General features: G+C 34.0%; 2 protein-coding genes across 3 annotated transcripts; both read left to right on the forward strand.

Annotated features, from left to right (window-relative positions):
- Nucleotides 1-5,669: 5,669 nt before the first annotated feature.
- On the forward strand, nucleotides 5,670-12,844 carry TDP1 (tyrosyl-DNA phosphodiesterase-like protein). Of its 2 annotated transcripts, none has more exons than XM_079087001.1 (16): nucleotides 5,670-5,870; nucleotides 5,960-6,148; nucleotides 6,614-6,883; nucleotides 7,102-7,266; nucleotides 7,364-7,424; nucleotides 7,742-7,818; nucleotides 7,902-8,159; nucleotides 9,556-9,645; nucleotides 9,894-10,028; nucleotides 10,117-10,266; nucleotides 10,350-10,453; nucleotides 10,531-10,584; nucleotides 10,701-10,791; nucleotides 11,406-11,483; nucleotides 12,166-12,310; nucleotides 12,614-12,844. In XM_079087001.1, the coding sequence occupies exons 1-16, from the start codon at nucleotides 5,853-5,855 to the stop codon at nucleotides 12,676-12,678; spliced, it is 1,950 nt and encodes a 649-aa protein (XP_078943127.1). In that variant the 5' UTR covers nucleotides 5,670-5,852; the 3' UTR covers nucleotides 12,679-12,844. The 2 variants fall into 2 exon arrangements, with proteins under 2 accessions (XP_078943127.1, XP_078943135.1); XM_079087009.1 differs by having other exon boundaries at nucleotides 7,908-8,159.
- Nucleotides 12,845-16,598: 3,754 nt separating this feature from the next.
- On the forward strand, nucleotides 16,599-18,949 carry LOC145167767 (polyubiquitin). The gene is made up of 2 exons (XM_079087017.1): nucleotides 16,599-16,737; nucleotides 17,389-18,949. The coding sequence occupies exon 2, from the start codon at nucleotides 17,389-17,391 to the stop codon at nucleotides 18,763-18,765; it is 1,377 nt and encodes a 458-aa protein (XP_078943143.1). The 5' UTR covers nucleotides 16,599-16,737; the 3' UTR covers nucleotides 18,766-18,949.
- The last annotated feature ends 756 nt before the right edge of the window (nucleotides 18,950-19,705 follow it).

A 19,705-nucleotide genomic window follows, 5' to 3' on the forward strand; every position in this document is an offset into this window, starting at 1 on the left:
CCCACGGTCTTGGCATGGTTGTTCCACCAAGTTAAGGCAGCATCCATCAGTGTGCAGGTAGTGTACTTAACCCTGCAGTCATCGGGGCAAGAACTGATGTGAAAGACAGCTTCAATCTTTTCTATCCATCGGGACAGACCAACAGCTCCTTCAGTTCCATAGAAGGGTCGGGGTTTACAACCCATGAATTCTTTGTAAGAGCAGTGCCTCAGATTGTTTTGGGTAGCTACAGGAGTACCACTTCCACTATTTCCAGTATTCCCGTTTCGAGCAGCCTCATAAGTTGCCAAGGCCGTAGCAATCCCTTTTGCAAGCATGTTTTGCATCATAGTGGGATCCATCTGGAAATTTTGGTGGTTATTTGTAGCACATGGGGCTTCTTCAGGGTCTGGAGTTCCTTCTGTTGTTTGAGTTATCTCAGGAGCACTTCTCCTGTTAGTTCGAGGAGTCGGTGGCGGACGAACTCGTGGTTCTTTTCGTCGAGGCATTGTCCTAAACGTTTAGAAAAGACACACTTAAGTTGTTCGTACTACTTAATTATAACAAGCATGTAAAATTTTTATTGCATTTATTCCTATAATCCCATAGATTTCCAAGTCTTAGAGTGAGACTGAATCCTGAAATCCTACCGATTTTCCAATGACAGGGTGAAAGGTGATTGGTTTAGAAATCCTCTAGATTTCCAAATGATAGAAGGGGATCTTAATTGCTAATGATTTTGAAATTTATTAGTGTTTTAAAATGTATATTAAGATTCTAAGGTACTAGGTTGCTGCAGCGAATCTGGAGAACATTATTCAATCTCTAAAACGCTCAACCGTTATAGTCTGTCAAACTCCTTGCTCAAGGTTGGTTGTGCACCGGCCCGAACATAAATAACATAGGCGCGCGTTCCAGGTTTATTTGTGGTATGGCTTATGTACGGTACTAACCTTTAATTGAGGCGTTTGACCTAAAGGGTTGAGTTGGTAGTTTTAGTTGAAGGGATGTTTAGAATTTTTATTAAGTGTTCTCATCGCGGGTCAGAGTATATATATATATATATATATATATATATATATATATATATATATATAAACTCTTATATATTAAGGTTGGTGGGGTTTGTAGTATTATTAATCATTGTTTTGTTCTTCCCAACTATCGTACCGTAAGTAGTCGAGAAGTAGTTTTATTATTAATAATACTTTTATTAGAAGCTAGTTGCTATAGTTATATTCCTCTTTCGAGGATACGAGTTCTATATAGCCAATTTAGCTCTGATACCAATCTGTCACACCCCCCGGCCGAGGCGGCGGAACATGCCGGGCTGTGCGACTAAGTTCATGGATCACAGATAAATTGAATATACAGCACAAGTACAATAATAAACAAAACAACATTTCATTACATATTTATGTTTTCATACAAGGTTCTTACAGATAGTAATAAAATAATAATACGAGTTTGCCTTAACAGTTAGACATAACAGTTCAAAAGTAGAAAATTAAAGTACTTGCGAGCCATGTTTTCCATCGTCTGAGTGTGCCCGAAATTTCACTGATTTCCTGAGAATACATGTATTTTGAAAGTCAACACGAGGTTTGTGAGAGTCACAGGTTTTTTGCTAGCCGCAGTAATAATACTTTCAAAAGTCCAAAAGTATTTTTCTTGTATAACAATAGTTGAAACAATGCTTGTCATGAGTCTTTAAAAGCCAAAAAAATATTTTTATAAATAAATCCATGCTTTTAAAGAAAACGTGTTTGTAATAACTTCATGAAAGTTTAAATACATCCATTGTATAAGTAACCACTATACTTAAAAATAGTTCTGAAAGCAACCAAACCTATGGTTGTAGTGAAAAAGTGAGAGAGATTCGTGTTAATGTTTTTAGTGAGTTCTATAATCGAGCTATGGACGAAAAGTACCCCTCCCTACGACGCTTCATTGGACGTCGTAGTAACGATCGTAGACACATATCACCTGCTACGATTGATTAGTCGATGGTTGTAGCTAGCAACCGCAGGTGGGGTTGTCGACCCCATATAGATCTATACATATGTACCTCGCTCCGAAGATTAACGATTATAGCAGTGTGGGGCAGGCTAAGTGATTAAACTCAGCTGATGAATAGTAGCGTCTCACTCAAAAATCATTAACGAAAAGTTTGTGAATAACTCTCAGCCCTAACTTAATTATAGTTAAGTACTGGGCATAATGAATTTCGTAGTATAACATTTGTAAAAGCCGAGTATGATTGACATATTTATAAAAGTATAAATTACTCGCTTTTATAGAGATATGTATTTCAACATAACGATCTTGTATAAGTGTGTAAAGCCTTTTGTATAAAAGTATTCATGGGCGTAGTCTTTGAAACTATGAAATACTTTTATATTTGTATATATATGTAAAGCCTTATGCATGAAAGTATTCACATATGGAAGTCTTTATAACTATAAACGTGTAGCATACATATCATATAAAACTTATGTATTTGTATAATAAATACTATTTAGCACATGTATTCTCCTCCAAAAATGAATAAATATAAAAGAGGGGCCGTAACTCTCACCTTATCGAGTGGTTAACGAGTAGTTCTGAAGACCATAATGTATTGCCGAGAGGTCGTGATCTCCGGGATTAGTTCGATTTCCTAGAAATTTCGATATATATATATATATATATATATATATATATATATATATTAATATTTGGACGTGATTAGGTATTATAACAATTTCTTGAATAATTTCCTAAGTTTTGCCAATTTAAAATTTATTGAAATAATTATTTTAAATAAATTTTAAAATTTAATTTATTATTTTTCCGCAAGTATTTAAATAACCCAAAATTAATTTAAACTTGAAATCAAATTTAAAATTTCTAAAATATACGTATAAACATTATTAATTTAATTTTGTATTTAAAGTTGGATTTGTTTTGAAAAGATTTGTCCAGTTTAGGGTAGGTTTTAAACATTTTAATAAAACTTTCATGATTTAGAACTTGATTTGAAATAATTCTAGATAGGGAGGGACTAATAATGGACAATTGCAAAGTTGAGGGATCATATCTATTTAAATGGAATGCATGTTTGTACAGTGCCGATCATTTACACAGGAGGTGTTAACCTCCTGTGTTCATTCGATATCCATGCATAAACAAAACAAATAAAAAGAATTACGCATGATCTTATGGTTATTCGGCTGTTTATTATGATCGACGATGGGAAGGAAATAAATATACAAGGTGGTGACGGTAGGGACTTACAGTGGCAGCAACACAGCAGTGGCAAAAAGAGAAGGTGGGTTGCTCGTCGGTGGTGGCAGGAGGGTCCCCGACAGCCTCCTGCTGCCTTCTGTTGCGTCTTCTGCCGGAGAAAGAAAGAGGGGAGGGTGGAGAGACTCTTGGGGGTTGAAATTAAGAGCAAACCATGCTTGAAGGAGGTGTTTGATAGTAGTGACAGTGGGTGGTGGTGTAAGGAAAGAGGAAGAGAGGGAGTGATAGAGAGAAGAAGAAACTGATGAGTTTGTGAGGATTCAGTGAAGTAATGGCCTCTATTTATAGAATAAGTCCACACACACATGCTTACTAATGGCCATACCTCCAACCCATTTATGTACCTTTGGTGATACTTGCACACCAAGATGAAGAGTGAGGGAGAGGAGAAGCACGTGGGATATCACCAGCTGGAAGGAGATCAAATTTTTGGAGTCCATCACCCCATGTGGGCCCCACATGGGGTTATACCTCCATTTCATGTCCAAAACATGCAAAAACCGGGTGCCTCGGGATTCGTGCATCGAAGATTTTTTTTCGAAGGCACCGTTAGATAGAGTATAATTCAAGGATTCCAGAACCTCAAACGGATTAATTTTTGGAGTTACGGATCTCCGTAAAATAGCGTTTGAAGTTTCGCGTCTTAACGGCTCGCGGTGTTAGTTTTCGTGACTTTTGTAAATATTTTTGTAAAAATTATTTCGAGTGTGAAATTAAATAATATAGTATTTCCTGAGTCCAAAAACGCTCTCGGAAACCCCGTCGGCAAAGCATAAGTGCGTCAACGGTTAGATTCGGTTTTACGCGATTAAAGAAAAATAGTGTTTTAATGTCTATTTTCTTAAAACGGTCGTATCTTTTGCATACGAACTCCGTTTTTGACGATCTTTATATTTTCGGAAACAGGGGAACATGTACCATCATATTTTAATGTTTGTTTTGCTAAAAAATGATTAATGCTAAATTTCAGTTTTCAGACACATTAATCAGCGCTGCAGTTGAGCGGTTTGATTTGGTTACCAGTTTACACATTTGGGCATAAAAATATCCTCAGATATTATATAATAATTGTACTGAACTCATTTATATTTCATTTGATGCACTCAAACTGACCGAGTTAAATATAAAATATATTTGTCGTAATTTAGTCTTTTGAAATCTATGCCCTAAATTCTGGGATGTCACATTACCTCCCCGTTAAGGAAATTTCGTCCCGAAATTATTACATTCGTGGCTACTTTATACTACTAGTTAGTTGTTTCACTAGTGGAGGGGGCATCGTTGAATAAGTGTGGATACTTTTGTTTCATTTGGTCCTCGCGTTCCCAAGTAAACTCTGGCCCTCTATGAGAGCTCCATCTGACTTTTACTATAGGTATGCGGTTTTGTTTGAGTCTTCTAATTTCCCGATCCATAATCTCCACTGGTTCCTCCATGAAGTGAAGCTTTGTGTTGACCTGAATTTCATCGAGTGGTACGACCAGGTTTTCATCGGCTAGACACTTTTTTTATTATATCATATTGATAAAGAAGTATTATTAACTAAAAGACTTCATAATTTTCAAGGACAATGTTGTAATTTTTAATATTTTCATAACTTGTGTTGTAGTCTTACCAAACGCTATAGAATCAATCAATTTAGTTATGTTCTGTTCTGTCCTGTCCAATCCAGTCCAGTTGAGTCCGGTTCCATCACATTCAGTTCCACTACCAAACGCTACCTTAAGGACCTTCTCGTTGCCCAAAAATCGAGAACCCAAATGAGCAAAAAGAAATTCAAATAAAGCAAAGCAAGAAACTTTTTCGGTGGATGTAGAAGATGAACAAAAAAGTTGAAAACCTTAAAAAAAAACGGGAAATCAACAGGTCAATTGTGAAAATCGGCGCTGTAGTTGGCGGGTTGCAAGATTTCTTTGTGTGCCCTCTCTATGTTTCTTACAATTTAAGGTAGATGGTGTGTCACTGACTCCAAATAGAAAGAAAATTTGAGGGTTTTTTTTTTTTTTTTTTAAAGCTATGGAGCTAGCGGTGGATCGTGTGTTGATTGGAAGCAGTGGAGGCCGGCCACAGATCAGGAACTAATGTTGTCAATTCCTACAAACTATTATGGCTAACGTCAGAAATGCACAAAATAAACTGTTCGTCACTCACTTTTAATATTATATATAATAATAAATCAATAAGTTATTAATAGCCTAAAGACCCTAAACAAACTTTTGTTTTTGTTTTATACTCCTACATTTTTCTTTAACAAAAGGGGTGGGCTAAATGGACACCCTATTTTACCATTTAGACACCCTATATAATTTTTAAGGTATTTTTGTTGGTTAAAATTACGTTGTTTTTTTAATAAGCTGATTAAAATAGTTATCTATGCGTATTAACAGCAGCACCCTTAACAAAATCATGTAACCGAACACCGCCATTCTTCCCGGAATTAAAAAGAAAAAGGTTACACGTAGCTCCCCCTCGAGGTGCTGACTGATATTTCCCCCTCATTTTACACACCAAAAACCAAAGTACCAAACACCAAATCCATATCCGTTATTAGGGTTCAAGATCATGCTTTGCTAGTTACACATTTGTCAATGGAAACTTCTTCTAAGGTATGTAATCTCAACATACTGTCACACGAACTATTACACATGAATCGGTTTACGAAAAATATATGTTTTTTCTTTTTAATTATGTGCAGAAGGTTGGGGTTTTGGTGCCTCTGAATGCTAATCTAGAGGAAGACACTTCGAATTCAATCCCTAGAGTTGAGATTAGTAAAGGCATTAACTTATTAGGTCGCGATGTTATACCTATCACTGACAAGAGACTAAGCCGTAAACATGTATCCGTTATCGTCTCTGCTGATGACTCTGCGGAAGTTCTTGTGGTATAAGCTTTTTTTGTCTTTCTCACACACTTATGTTCACCTCCATTTAAGAATGTGTTTGGATTTCGGAAAAAAATCTTCTCAATATGTGCAAATTTACCCAAACAGATAATGGGATCGATCCTAGTAAATAATTTTTTCATAATGCGACTTCCAGTGATGACGATCAACAGGAATATATCATATACCTTCTTCCATTCAAAGAGAAAGTATGAAACTTGTTAGAAACTGAGTTTGATGGAAATAGAACAAAGTTTTCACAGGATGATACAATATGCACTTTCAGCTATGAAAGGTTTTGTATTTGACATATATAAACTGAAACAAGACTATTTTTATCTTTCAGACCATAGAATTCGGATATAGCAATGTTAAATGACCAAAATACCCCTCTGTTTGATCCCTTTAACACTTTAACCTTGTCAAAAATGCAACGTCTGTTTGACATAAGGTATGTGCTTGTAGGAAGGAACAAACCCAGTTGTCATTAGATCACAGGATCAAAGGAGGAAGAAGCTCTTATCTGGACAAAAGCTAACAATCAGAGATGGTGATATAATAGAACTAATCCCTGGGCACTACCTATTCAAATATAAAGCTCTTGATGATGTAAGAAAAAAGTCTTCCCCAAACAAACAGAAAAGACCTTTAACTGAAGGAGTTCAAGATGAGCCACTTACACAAAAGAGATCGAGACAAGTTTCTGAAGATGAGGCTCTTGCTAGAAGATTACAGGTACTTTTCTTATAGTACTGCAGCTTCACTTGTTTAAGTTGTTTTTTTCTTTTCGACTTAATGGGGACAAAACTTAATCTGGACAAATAAACAGTGGTGTTTCTTTTTGATTTGTTATGGCTCATACAATGGTATTTCTAATAGGGAAATTCCTTTTTATTTTTATGGTTGATTGAATCTATATGAATTATGTTTATGTATTACTCTTTTACATACAGACTGAGCTGAATGAAGATACCCAAAATACCAAGAACTCTGCTGAGGCAATCCGCAATTTCAAGCCCTCAGAAGATAAAATACCACAAACTTTTCGACTTATGAAAGTCAAAGGTCTGCAACCATGGGCTAATACCAGTTCTGTATCAATTGCAGATGTAATTCAGGTATTCTTTTTCAAATATATCAAAATTTGTTCATTCCCAAAAAAATATATATTGAAAATTGTCAGCTTAAGATGAGTCACTTTTGTATTTTTGTTAGGGGAATGTGCTCATTGCTGTTCTTTCAAACTACATGGTTGACATTGATTGGTTGATGTCAGGTAAGAAAACATCCACCCAAGTGTGGCCTTTGGTGGCATTGCTACATATTATCATCTTTAGGACCATTTTGTTCATGTTGAGCTTTCGATGATGAGGATGAGGGCATTTCCGTCTTTTTCACACACAAGAATTATCCCACCTTTCTGGATGGGACAAAAAGTTGCAAATTTTTTCTCATTAACATCAGTCACTATCCCAGTCCAATGCACACCAAACAGGATCCAAATGTTTTGTTCTTTCTTCTGTACTTTTTTAGCATTTCTCTATTTTTAGATGATTTATGATTTCTAACATTTTTTTTTTTTTTGGTTTATAGCATGTCCAAATTTAAAGAATATTCCTCATGTTTTGGTGGTTCATGGAGAAAGTGATGGTAGGCAGGCGAATATGAAGGTGTGCAATTGGTTTAATTTGTCACACATGCATTCAAAGCTTCTTGTTGGCATAAAAATTTTTACTTTTTTTTTTTTTGGCAGAAACAGAAACTTGGAAATTGGATTTTCCATAAACCTTCTTTACCAATAGCATGGGGGACACACCATTCGAAAGCCATGTTTCTGGTGTATCCTGAAGGAGTAAGAATTATTGTTCATACAGCAAACTTAATCTATGTTGATTGGAATAACAAAAGCCAGGGTCTGTGGATGCAAGATTTCCCATGGAAGAATCAAGATTGTTTGAATAAAGGAAGTGGTTTTGAAACTGATCTCATTGACTACCTTAGTTCATTGAAGGTACTATGTCTATACTCTATACTACTACTGCATATGGAGTTCATCTGTATCAAGGATTATATGTGCATTATTTATGCAACAAACTTGTTTTTTATTTTAGGATCAGAAGATGCAATATTTTACTGGTGTGTGTGTATCTATCTGGTTGAAATGTTGTTGCATAATAATAAGCATTTAACTGGTGCCATGTCATGTCATGTGGTGACTTGTTCTTGGTTACAATGCTTCATATTAATTGATATTTTGTTTGAAAAAACACTTGGTTATATAAACTGGGAAAAATGTGCATTCAACCGTTGTATTAATGTTAAATTTCATCTGATTTTCCAGATTGTGTTGGTTTTCTTCCAAAGAAATTTTAATCTTCTATCATTGCTTCTTCATATTTTCTCAATTTTTGCATATATATGACCTCTAAAAATAAAGTTAAAAAGAACCCACTGGAGTATCAGCTTTCTTTTCACCATATTGTATGTTCATGTGTACTTGTAGATGGAAAAAAACAAGGGCAAAATACCGATACACACTTGTACTTTCATCATTATATCCATTTAATCACTTCACTATTCTTTGTAGTGATTAAACTGCTATACCACCATTTTTATCAATTTAGCTACTAAACTATTATTTTCTTATGACTATTATAAGAGTAAATTACACGAATGGTCCCTATGGTTTAGGATAATTTGCGCGTTTGGTCCCTAATTTATTTTTTTAACTCGGAAGGTCCCTACTGTTTGTTTTTGTTATGAGCTTGATCCCTGTCTTCACTAAAAAGACTATTTTACCCTTGATTTTTTAATTTATTTAAATAAACACATCCCCAACCTCACCCTCCTCACCTTACCTTACCTATCCCACCATTTTTTTCTATTTAAATAATAGTCTTTTTAGGTAAGACAGGGACCAAAAGTATAACAAAAACAAACAGCAGGGACCAAGCGCGTAACATAAACAAACAGTAGAGACCTTTCGAGTTAAAAAATTAAGTTAGGGACCAAGTATGCAAATTAACCCAAACCATAGGGCCCATTCGTGTAATTTACTCCTATTATAATAACAGTTTGGTGGCTAAATTGATGAAGTGGTGAAAAAGTTTATGCTTTTCTGTATTTTGCCTTGATATCAAAACGGAGTAACCAAGAAAATTGTTTTTTTTAACAGCCAAAAAAGTATAATTGTTTAGTCACTATAGAAAATAGTCAAGTGACCAAATTTATAAAATGGTGAAAATATTTTTGCTTTTGCATTTGACCTAAAACCGATACGATATCCAGAAATTTGATTGAAGATGACCACAAATTAATAAGCAATATTAGGGTATTAAAATTGTGTTAATTAACATTATGTGATATCAGTTCCTTTAATTAGTGGTTATCTATTTGAATAATTGCAGTGGCCTGAGTTTTCTGTGAAGCTTCCAGAACTGGGCAGCATCAGCTTCAACTCATCTTTCTTTAAAAGATTTGATTACAGCAGTGCAACGGTAACTCTCTTATCTGTGCAAAAGACGTGAATGCCCTTCTCACCCTCATTATCCAAAATACCCCTAGAATGTAACAAACAGAGCCTTAAGTCAGTGTTTGTTACACGGGACAAGAATGGATAAGCTTTCTAGGGCAATTTTCATGGGGAGGGCATTAACGTCTTTTGGCTAATAAAAAAAAACCCCTTTCAATTGTAGAATATGCAGTCTCCATTTTTCTACTTAAAATTGTTTTTCTGAAATTTCAGGTGAGATTAATAGGTTCTGTGCCTGGATATCATACAGGTTCAAACATTAAGAAATGGGGACACATGAAGCTAAGATCCATTCTACAGGATTGTGTTTTTGATAAAGAATTCCAAAACTCTCCCCTTATTTATCAGGTAGATAATTTTACAATGAAAGTATGAATTTTATTTTATGGTTTGTTATAAATATAAATAATACACGGATATGTTTGCTTTGTAACAGTTCTCATCCTTGGGTTCTTTAGATGAGAAGTGGATGTCTGAATTTGCATTCTCAATGTCATCAGGAGTTTCAGATGATAAGAAGCCTCTTGGCCTTGGGGAGCCTTTAATTGTATGGCCCACTGTTGAAGATATCAGATGCTCTCTAGAGGTAAATATATAAATTTTATTATTTTTTTATTATTATAAAGGAAGAATGTTGAGTTTCTTTTATTTAACATTTGTACTTAACAGGGTTATGCTGCAGGGAGCTGTGTTCCAAGCCCTCAAAAGAATGTAGAGAAACCATTTTTGAAGAAATATTGGGCAAAATGGAAAGCCACCCACACTGGTCGCTGGTATTAAATATATATATATTTTTTCTTAAATATTACTTGTTTTAGATATACTGATATATTTACATTCTTTTTTCCAGTCGTGCAATACCTCATATAAAGACATTTACTCGTTATAATGGTCAAAACCTTGCGTATGTAAATTCTTCTCTTGTCTTGTCTTTCTATACTTTGCTTGTTGACTATTTGACCATATATATATATATATATATATATATATATATATATTTTTGAATCCACTTAATTACAGATGGTTTTTGCTGACTTCAGCAAACCTCAGTAAAGCTGCCTGGGGGGCTCTTCAGAAAAACAATACACAGCTCATGATTCGTTCATATGAGGTTAAGTTATTTTTTAGCTTCAAGTTTTGAATAATTATCATATATATATATATATATATATATATATATATATATATATATATATATATATATCAGTCAAGCCACAGAAAAGCACAAAGTACTTTCTTTCCATCAACTTATTGAATTAGCCGTTGGTCTATTTTCTTTTTCTTTTTTATGGAATTTGCCAATCATAAAAACACAATAGTGAATAGTTTGATAAAATGGTGAAAGTACCTCGTGTTTTTCTGTATTTTGTCCTCAACTGGGAAAATTGTATTTTTAAATAGTCAAAAGAGTATGATGGTTTAGAAATAATTAAGTGGCTAATCTATAAAACAGAGAAAGTGTGTTTTTCTGAAATTTTCCTTTGAAGCTTTAATAGTGTAGTATAACTTTTGTGTGTGAAAAGTATATTCATTTTGTTCCTATTTTTTCCTACATGATGAATAAGCAATAACCTTGTCTGTGACAATGACAACGTGTAGATGTGGGTAATTTTGATGTAAAGTCCTCATAAAATGATTGCAAATTTTCTTCTACCGGAAATGGGTAGATTGGTAATTTCACAATTTCACTACCATATATCTTGAGTTGACTTTACCCTTTTGCAGCTTGGTGTGCTGTTTTTACCATCTTCAACCATACATGCTCATGCGTTTTCTTGTACAGAAAACCGGACCCCATCAGAGGTAAAAATGCTTGTTTTCCACCGGACTGACCTGGACAAACTTTCAAGGGCTGAGGATTAGGAGGGCATTTATGTCTTTTCATATTTTCTAGGGCTATCGAGGGCATTCACGTCTTTTGCACACTTTCTAGTTCTACTTTTTCGATTGTGAGGACTGAGGATGAGTAGGGCATTTACATACTTTTTAGGACTATTCTTGATGATGAGGGCATTCACGTCTTTTGCACATTCTAGGGCTATTGAGGCCATTCATGTCATTTTCAGACTCTAGGTTTATTTATCTGACTGTGTGAATGAGGAGGACGTTTACGTACCTTCTAGGCTTATTTTCCAAGATATGGGCATTTGTGTCTATTTCACATTTTCTAGGTCTATTGAGGGTATTCATGTCTTTTTGCACACTTTCTAGGTCTATTTTTTTGATTGTGAGGATGAGGAGCGCATTTACATACTTTCTGGGCTTATTTTCCAAGATGAGGGCATTTGTGTCCTTTTCACATTTTCTAGGTCTATTGAGGGCATTCACGTCTTTTTGCACACTTTCTAGGTCTATTTTTTTTCGATTGTTTGGATGAGGAGGGCATTTACATACTTTGTAGGGCTAAAGGGCATTCACCTCTTTCCCCCACTTTCTAGGGTAATAATATATTCTAAGATGAGGGCATTTGTGTCTTTTTCCACAGAATATTCACACATCATCTTCAAAAACACATGAAGAAAAAAGAACAAAGCTAGTGACATTGTCTTCATTACATACCAAGAAAATGTCGGATGTCATCACCTTACCGGTGCCTTATGAACTCCCTCCTCAACTTTACTCTTCAGAAGGTCATCTTTATTCTTTTTTCACTACCCATAATATTAATAGCAACCTACTTATACTCTTTACATTTCTTTACCCATAATAGCAATGTACTTTATTTTTTACATTTCTACACAAATATAGTAATGTACTTTATTTGTTGCATATTGTTATCATTGATAAATAAAATGTAAGTACATTGTTATTATGGGTAAACTTATAAAGTACATTGTGTATTTTGGTTAAAAAGTAAAGTAGGAGGTCATCTTAATTCATTATGTAGTTTTTGTCAAGTTGTACAATTTGTGTTTGTTGTATACTATGTGCAGATGTTCCTTGGTCTTGGGATCGACAATATAAGAAGAGGGATGTTTTTGGTCAAGTTTGGCCTTGAAAAGCTTTGTTGAATTTTAATTTGAAATTTGTAAGTATGTCAACGTTTATTTTCTTCATTTGAGAACATGAAAATATTGGGTTTTTTTTTTTTTTTTTTTTTTTTTTTTTTGAAACTTGAAAAAATGTTGATTTCTACCGTTTTAAAGTAGATTTGATTTGGTTAATATAGTTATATTTTTGTTTTCTACTGATAATAGGGTAGAATAATAATAGTAAAAAAATTAATTAAAAAAACCGGTTAAAAACTGTATAAATTGTTTAAATCGGTTATTTGACTTGAGTATATAATGTGCGGTTTGTGCATAAACATTCCTTAAGGCTATTCGGTCCACACAAAAACAGTTGACCAAGGTTTGACTTTGGGTTTAAGACCCAATTAAGCTCATTTAGCTCTCAAAACTCTCAAACTTAATGGGTGTTTTTGATGCATGAGTGCTCAAATCAAAATGAAATCAAAGAGGATTAACAATATTTAGCATCATATACATTGAATTCAAGGTATTCACTCTTCATCTTTCAATCCAATTACTTACAATAGAGATTTGAAGTATGATTATGAAATATGACTTTTGATTTTGGGTTTACATGTTGTAGTTAAGCTTAGATAATGGAAGTTCGACTAAGGATAACATGTTATTGTGCTGAATTAACATGTTTTGCAAAAGTTTTCATATAAATGAGATCAAGAACCCTAATTTGGAAAATGTCTACATGTGAGAACTAAGGATAACAATGATATGAGCTATCTTAACATTTTATCTACCATTATTAACAAGTTGGAGCTATCAGCCATATGTGTTTTATAAATTAGGTTGAAAACCATCAAAGCTTATATAAATGACATTATGAAATAATACATATGGAACAATAACAAGATTATTGGTGGAACTATATTATAATAGACATTACCATTGGAGTGATAGTTCAAATAACGGGGCTTGAAACTCTTTGAAACTGTGTTTCATTTTGATAAATAAAGTCAAATTGGATTATTAAAATTAGATTAAGACCATGTCACTAACAAGATCTTTATAATGCGTGGAAACTCAATGATATCAAGTATTGTAAATTAGAAAAGATGTAATGACATCTCTATATGTATGTTATGATGAAAATAGAAGGGAAGAGGGTTGAAAAGCATTGATTTATCGATAAATTACCATGCTTAATATTATAACAAGCATATGAATTGCTAAACAAGGTTGTTATAACAAATGAATATGATTGGAGAAGAGTTTGGAGCAAGAACAAGGACAAGGACAAAATCAAAGTGTTCTAGTTGGTTAATACTAACTACCAAAGTTGAGTACATATGAATAGTTACTTGGATAAATCTCACAAGTGCTTAATTATGAACATATGCTTTTATTATGAAATAAAATGTTTATGATTGAGGAATTCTATGAATAATTGTTATGTATTGCTATGTTACTTTGTGTTTTGTATAATAAGAATACCATGATTCATGACACATCACTTTGTATGTGAGGAATGTTTGCATTTTCAAAGTGTGTTTGTAGTATGTTCATCATACATACAAATGTAATTACATTGGTTTGGTAGTATGTCTCTAAACTCATCTCAATAAGGGATGGTGGATTGGTGGCACCAATAAGAATTATGGAAATAAGCTCATTAGGATTGATATGTTCATCGTAAGTGGCAAGGAGTTGGTGATTACATCACCAAGGACGTGGACAGCTTAAAATTTACTTACTTAGAAATCATGCATTGCATTACATATCATTGAGTGTTGTAACATGAGAGTATGCTTATCTAATTATGTTTTTATACTAAAAGATAACAAAGGACTTTGGTATGCAATTGATTATGATTAAATACTTTTTTTTTTCTAAAACCCATGTATCTTACAAAACAAAAATCTTACAAATTCTCTTTTATTTTAAATGGCACGTACCCGTAATTAGTACTGACATAGACTACTAACATGTATTTTGTAAATACTTGAAGATGTATATTTTAGGACTTAGAGGTAGAGCATCATAGTAGTTATTTTGTATCGTAAATGTATGTAATTTACTTTTGAATGCTATCGATGGTTTCGTATATTAGTTTGTAACCCTTGTGAAACGTGTTATCATGTTTTGGAAAAAATTTATAATTAGGACTAAATTTCGCAATATGAAACGTTTTGAAAAAACAAACATAAACAAATATTATTTTGAAAAATAATATAAAATTTGTGGTGTTACAAGTCGGTATTAAAGTCATAATTTAAGCAAAAGTAAGTTTAAACTTTCCACAATAGACATAAACTCTGAGGAGTAAGAAAGTAGAGTAACTTACTACAACTATTAATGACAACATTATCTCCTATATGCTTATTAAAATTTATAGATTTGCATTGTTAGGAATTATCATGCTATATAATTTGGGTACACACTTTTATTTGATAATTTGGATATAAAATGTACTAAATTTGGAAATATTATGGAATGTTATTACAATAAGAAATGACTTCATGTCGTAATGAGATGAACAAATTTTGAATAGAAAATCTTATCAAGGAAGACGCTCACCCTGTATTGATCTTGAAGACAACTCGAGGACTAATGAAAGTTCTAAATTGGCCATTTTAAAGCTATCCAAAAGATTCTTAGTGATGCGTAAAGGAAGAACAACAAAGAGATATATAATATAATCAAAGAACTCTTCTTAAGGATGTTTACAAGATAAAAGAAGAATAAATTATTATAACCAATAAGGAATAAAATGTGGAACGATACAGATGACATAGACGTTTTCAAAAGAGTTGTAGAATATTTTATTTCCCTATAGATTTTTTTATTATTATTTATTATTGTTATTTTATTAAAGCATTAAGCCAAATTCATAAGAAAGATACTGTCAAGAGCAAGACAATGTAAGTTTGGATGCGAGAAGAGAATACTTATCATAATAAATTAAGGAAATTATCATTTTATTAAATATCGATAAGAAAACAAGGTGTGTTTGATATATGGAAATTTCAAATGGGAATGACAATCAACAAGATATGAAGTACAAGAGTAAAACATATAGATCTATGATTTTAGACTAGTATGATATGTTGAGCATTAACTAAAAACCGTTTCACACATAGAAAGTTTTAAAAATTTAAGTCATAAGAAAGTCAAAATTATATTAGAGATAAGATAAAGTGTAATGATAATTGAGGTTGAATGATCAACATATAAACATCAAAGAATATGGAAAAGAAAAATAAAAAAAGTTATGTGAAAACTCAAATATCTATAAAGAATGAAAGGTAACTTCTAAAATGAAAACAAAATAAGCTTAAAATTGGAATCATAAGGAGCAAGTGAGAATTTGGAAAGAATAGATCATAGAAGATTAAAATAAATACATATATAGTACCTTGATAAAGGAAATGCAAAGTATAAAAGAGAATTATACAAATAGGTAGTTGAAAGTTAATTGAAGAACAAATACAGATGGGTGGTTGAAAGTAAATTAAAGGACATGTAAAAATGTAATTCTTGTTTATGGATTTTAATATGATTTCGATGAAATAATTTTAAAAGGGATATATATTTCATAACGTCTCCATATTTTAATTTCATCTTTCATGATATACGTATGGTAGTTTTCCTTTGAAGATAGACTAACCCAAAAGACATTCTCTTAATTTTAATGAATCTCTTAAATAACCTAAAATATCTCATAATATTAAATTTAAATCTTTAACATAATTAACTCGTTATCATCATTTTATGAAATAAAATTCGAATTCGCCTTCCTATATCTAGAATCTTCCCAAACCAAGAACCCAACGGCACCTCATATAAAATATCATAAAGGCGGTCCACTCTTTCCGCAAGCTTCCGAACCTTGGCCTTGGCGTGCGGCAACAGATAGCGTCTACATCGATACACGTGTCACATTCTCATTGGATCTCTCCCACCGCCTTCCGTTTTATTCTCGTTGAATACTCTCCTTCATTGCCCTATAAATCAACCCCCAAATCCATCCCCTATTCCTCACAATTGCAATTCGAATCAATCTTTTCTCGACAGACTTCTTCAATTCTCTCAAGGTTAGTTCTTTGATTCTTCTTTTGTTGGTTTAATTGTTCTAATTGATTCGAGATTTTGATGTTTTTATCTCCCCTTTGTTGCTTTATGTGTTCGAATTGGTTTGTGATATTGATTTCACCTTTAATTCCGATCATAGGTTTTGTTTTATATCTCCTTTTGATTCTATAATCAACAAATCGCTTAGATCTGTTATATCCATATGGAGTTATAGTACCAGTTTGTTTACAATCAATTGTAATCTGTTTTGTTCTTGTGGTCGATCGGTGCTCATCTCTTGTTGCTTTTAGAATCACCAGATCTTGATGTTCATATGATTTTTTCGGAACCAGGGTGTTTATGATTTATAGAAAAGCTTCTTATGTTTCAATTGGTAAATCAGCAGATCTACTAGATCTACAAAACACTTTTTAGAAGCGATCATATTCAAATTCAATTTTGGTTTATCGATTTTTCAAATTTTCTTACTTCATTCCAATTTAAGTCTGCTTCGACGATCGCATCATCAGTTCCTTAGTTATATTAACTAATTCATGATCGCAAACATAGGATTTGTGTAAACTGGTTATAGAATTGATAAGTATATACATGAATAATACTTGCAGATGGGATTTTTTGTGATTTTGTTCTTATGATGTTGTTTATATATACAGATGCAGATCTTCGTAAAGACTCTCACCGGAAAGACAATCACTCTCGAAGTCGAGAGCTCAGATACCATTGACAACGTAAAGGCGAAAATCCAAGACAAGGAAGGGATTCCCCCAGACCAACAAAGGCTTATCTTCGCCGGAAAGCAGCTAGAAGACGGCCGCACCTTGGCCGATTACAACATCCAAAAGGAATCAACTCTTCACCTTGTTCTTAGATTAAGAGGAGGGATGCAAATCTTCGTCAAAACTCTCACCGGAAAAACTATCACCTTGGAAGTCGAAAGCTCTGACACCATCGACAACGTCAAAGCTAAAATCCAAGACAAGGAAGGGATCCCACCAGATCAACAGAGGTTGATCTTCGCCGGTAAACAGCTTGAAGACGGCCGCACCCTCGCCGACTACAACATCCAGAAAGAGTCCACCCTCCATCTTGTCCTCCGCCTCCGTGGTGGCATGCAGATTTTCGTCAAGACTCTCACCGGTAAAACAATCACCTTGGAAGTGGAAAGCTCTGACACCATCGATAATGTCAAAGCTAAAATCCAAGACAAAGAAGGTATTCCCCCAGATCAGCAACGACTTATCTTTGCCGGAAAACAGCTTGAAGATGGCCGGACCTTGGCTGACTACAACATCCAAAAGGAATCCACCCTCCATCTCGTCCTCCGTCTCCGTGGAGGTATGCAGATCTTCGTGAAGACCTTGACCGGAAAAACCATCACCTTGGAAGTGGAAAGCTCTGACACCATTGACAACGTCAAAGCTAAAATTCAAGACAAGGAAGGTATTCCCCCAGACCAGCAACGTCTTATCTTCGCCGGAAAACAGCTCGAGGACGGCCGGACATTGGCGGACTATAACATCCAGAAGGAGTCTACCCTCCATCTTGTCCTCCGTCTCCGTGGTGGTATGCAGATCTTTGTGAAGACCTTGACCGGAAAAACAATTACCCTGGAAGTTGAAAGCTCCGACACCATTGATAACGTGAAAGCGAAAATTCAAGATAAGGAAGGGATCCCACCAGACCAGCAGAGGCTTATCTTCGCCGGAAAACAGTTGGAGGACGGGCGGACGTTGGCGGACTACAACATCCAGAAGGAGTCGACACTTCATCTGGTTCTCCGGCTCCGTGGTGGGATGCAGATATTTGTGAAGACGTTGACTGGAAAGACGATTACATTGGAGGTTGAGAGCTCTGACACGATTGATAATGTGAAAGCGAAGATTCAGGATAAGGAAGGAATCCCACCGGATCAGCAGCGGTTGATCTTTGCAGGGAAGCAGTTGGAGGATGGTCGTACGCTTGCTGATTATAATATTCAGAAGGAGTCGACTTTGCATTTGGTTCTCCGACTTCGTGGTGGGGTTTTTTAGGGTTCTTTTGTTGGGTATGGCAGTCTTGTGATGATGATGATGTTGGTTTTCTTTTTATGTTTATGGATTGATGCTGTTGGTTGATGTATGAACAGTTCTTTGTGGTTTATGGGTTGTGTTTAGCCTTTTAGGCTCTTTGCTTCTTTGAAATCACATTTAATAAAAAATAACAAATTGGTCAAAATTATTGTGGTTATTGTTTTAGATTATTTTGTCTGTCGATAAAAGTAAATTTATCAAAATTCAAAAGTTTTCTTAAATTTTTTTGAACTAGGTTAATAGGTAGCCATTATTATCCAAAACTATGCTATGCAAGATCGAAGAATATTCGAAGTAGAAGAGCAAATTTAGTCAATAAAGGGGAAATGTGAGAAGTTTAACTGATGTGCATGAAGCCGATTTTAATGCTTAAACAGATTAAAGGTGTGTTGTATTTGTGAAAAAAAAAATGTTTTAAGGGTTCACTTTGGAGACTAGATGATGCAAGAATCCATTCTATTGTTGAGATTTTAGTGTGTTTTGTTTGGGTTAATGGATTGTCAAAGTCGACGAGCTGAAATGCCAAAGTCATTTTTCGAGTTTCTTGAAAACCATGTCTTAAGACTCGGGCTGCAATAGCTGTTTGTTGGTCTTTGCACCGTTTGGTTTTTGTTATATGTTTGGAAAAGTTATAAAAATGATCGACAAAATAACAGTAAAATTAACAGTCACAAGGTGAAGTTACAAAAATGGTCCCATAATAATCATGATTTGTGTTTAATATAAAAATTACGTAATGAAAACTATGCCTCAAGACTCGGCTGCAATATTTATTAGTTTCCAATTGTAAAATGTAAGTTTTTTTTTGAGAAAAAATAAAAATATTTGAGAGTTTATTTGGAAGCAGTCAGATAAAGTTGAGAGTTTTTTCTAAAAAAATGAAAACAACTTGAGGTTTTTT

This window comes from Lactuca virosa, chromosome 1 (genome assembly GCF_052849685.1).
Source record: "Lactuca virosa cultivar CGN04683 chromosome 1, Lactuca_virosa_CGN04683_v6, whole genome shotgun sequence".
NCBI lineage: Eukaryota > Viridiplantae > Streptophyta > Magnoliopsida > Asterales > Asteraceae > Lactuca > Lactuca virosa.

Coding starts and splice junctions, on each gene's coding strand:
- TDP1 (XM_079087001.1), top strand. Junction 10,454..10,530: donor GCCACCCACACTGGTCGCTG/GTATTAAATATA, acceptor TCTTTTTTCCAG/TCGTGCAATACCTCATATAA. Junction 11,484..12,165: donor AAAACCGGACCCCATCAGAG/GTAAAAATGCTT, acceptor CTTTTTCCACAG/AATATTCACACATCATCTTC.
- LOC145167767 (XM_079087017.1), top strand. CDS start 17,389: ATGCAGATCTTCGTAAAGACTCTCACCGGAAAGACAATCACTCTCGAA.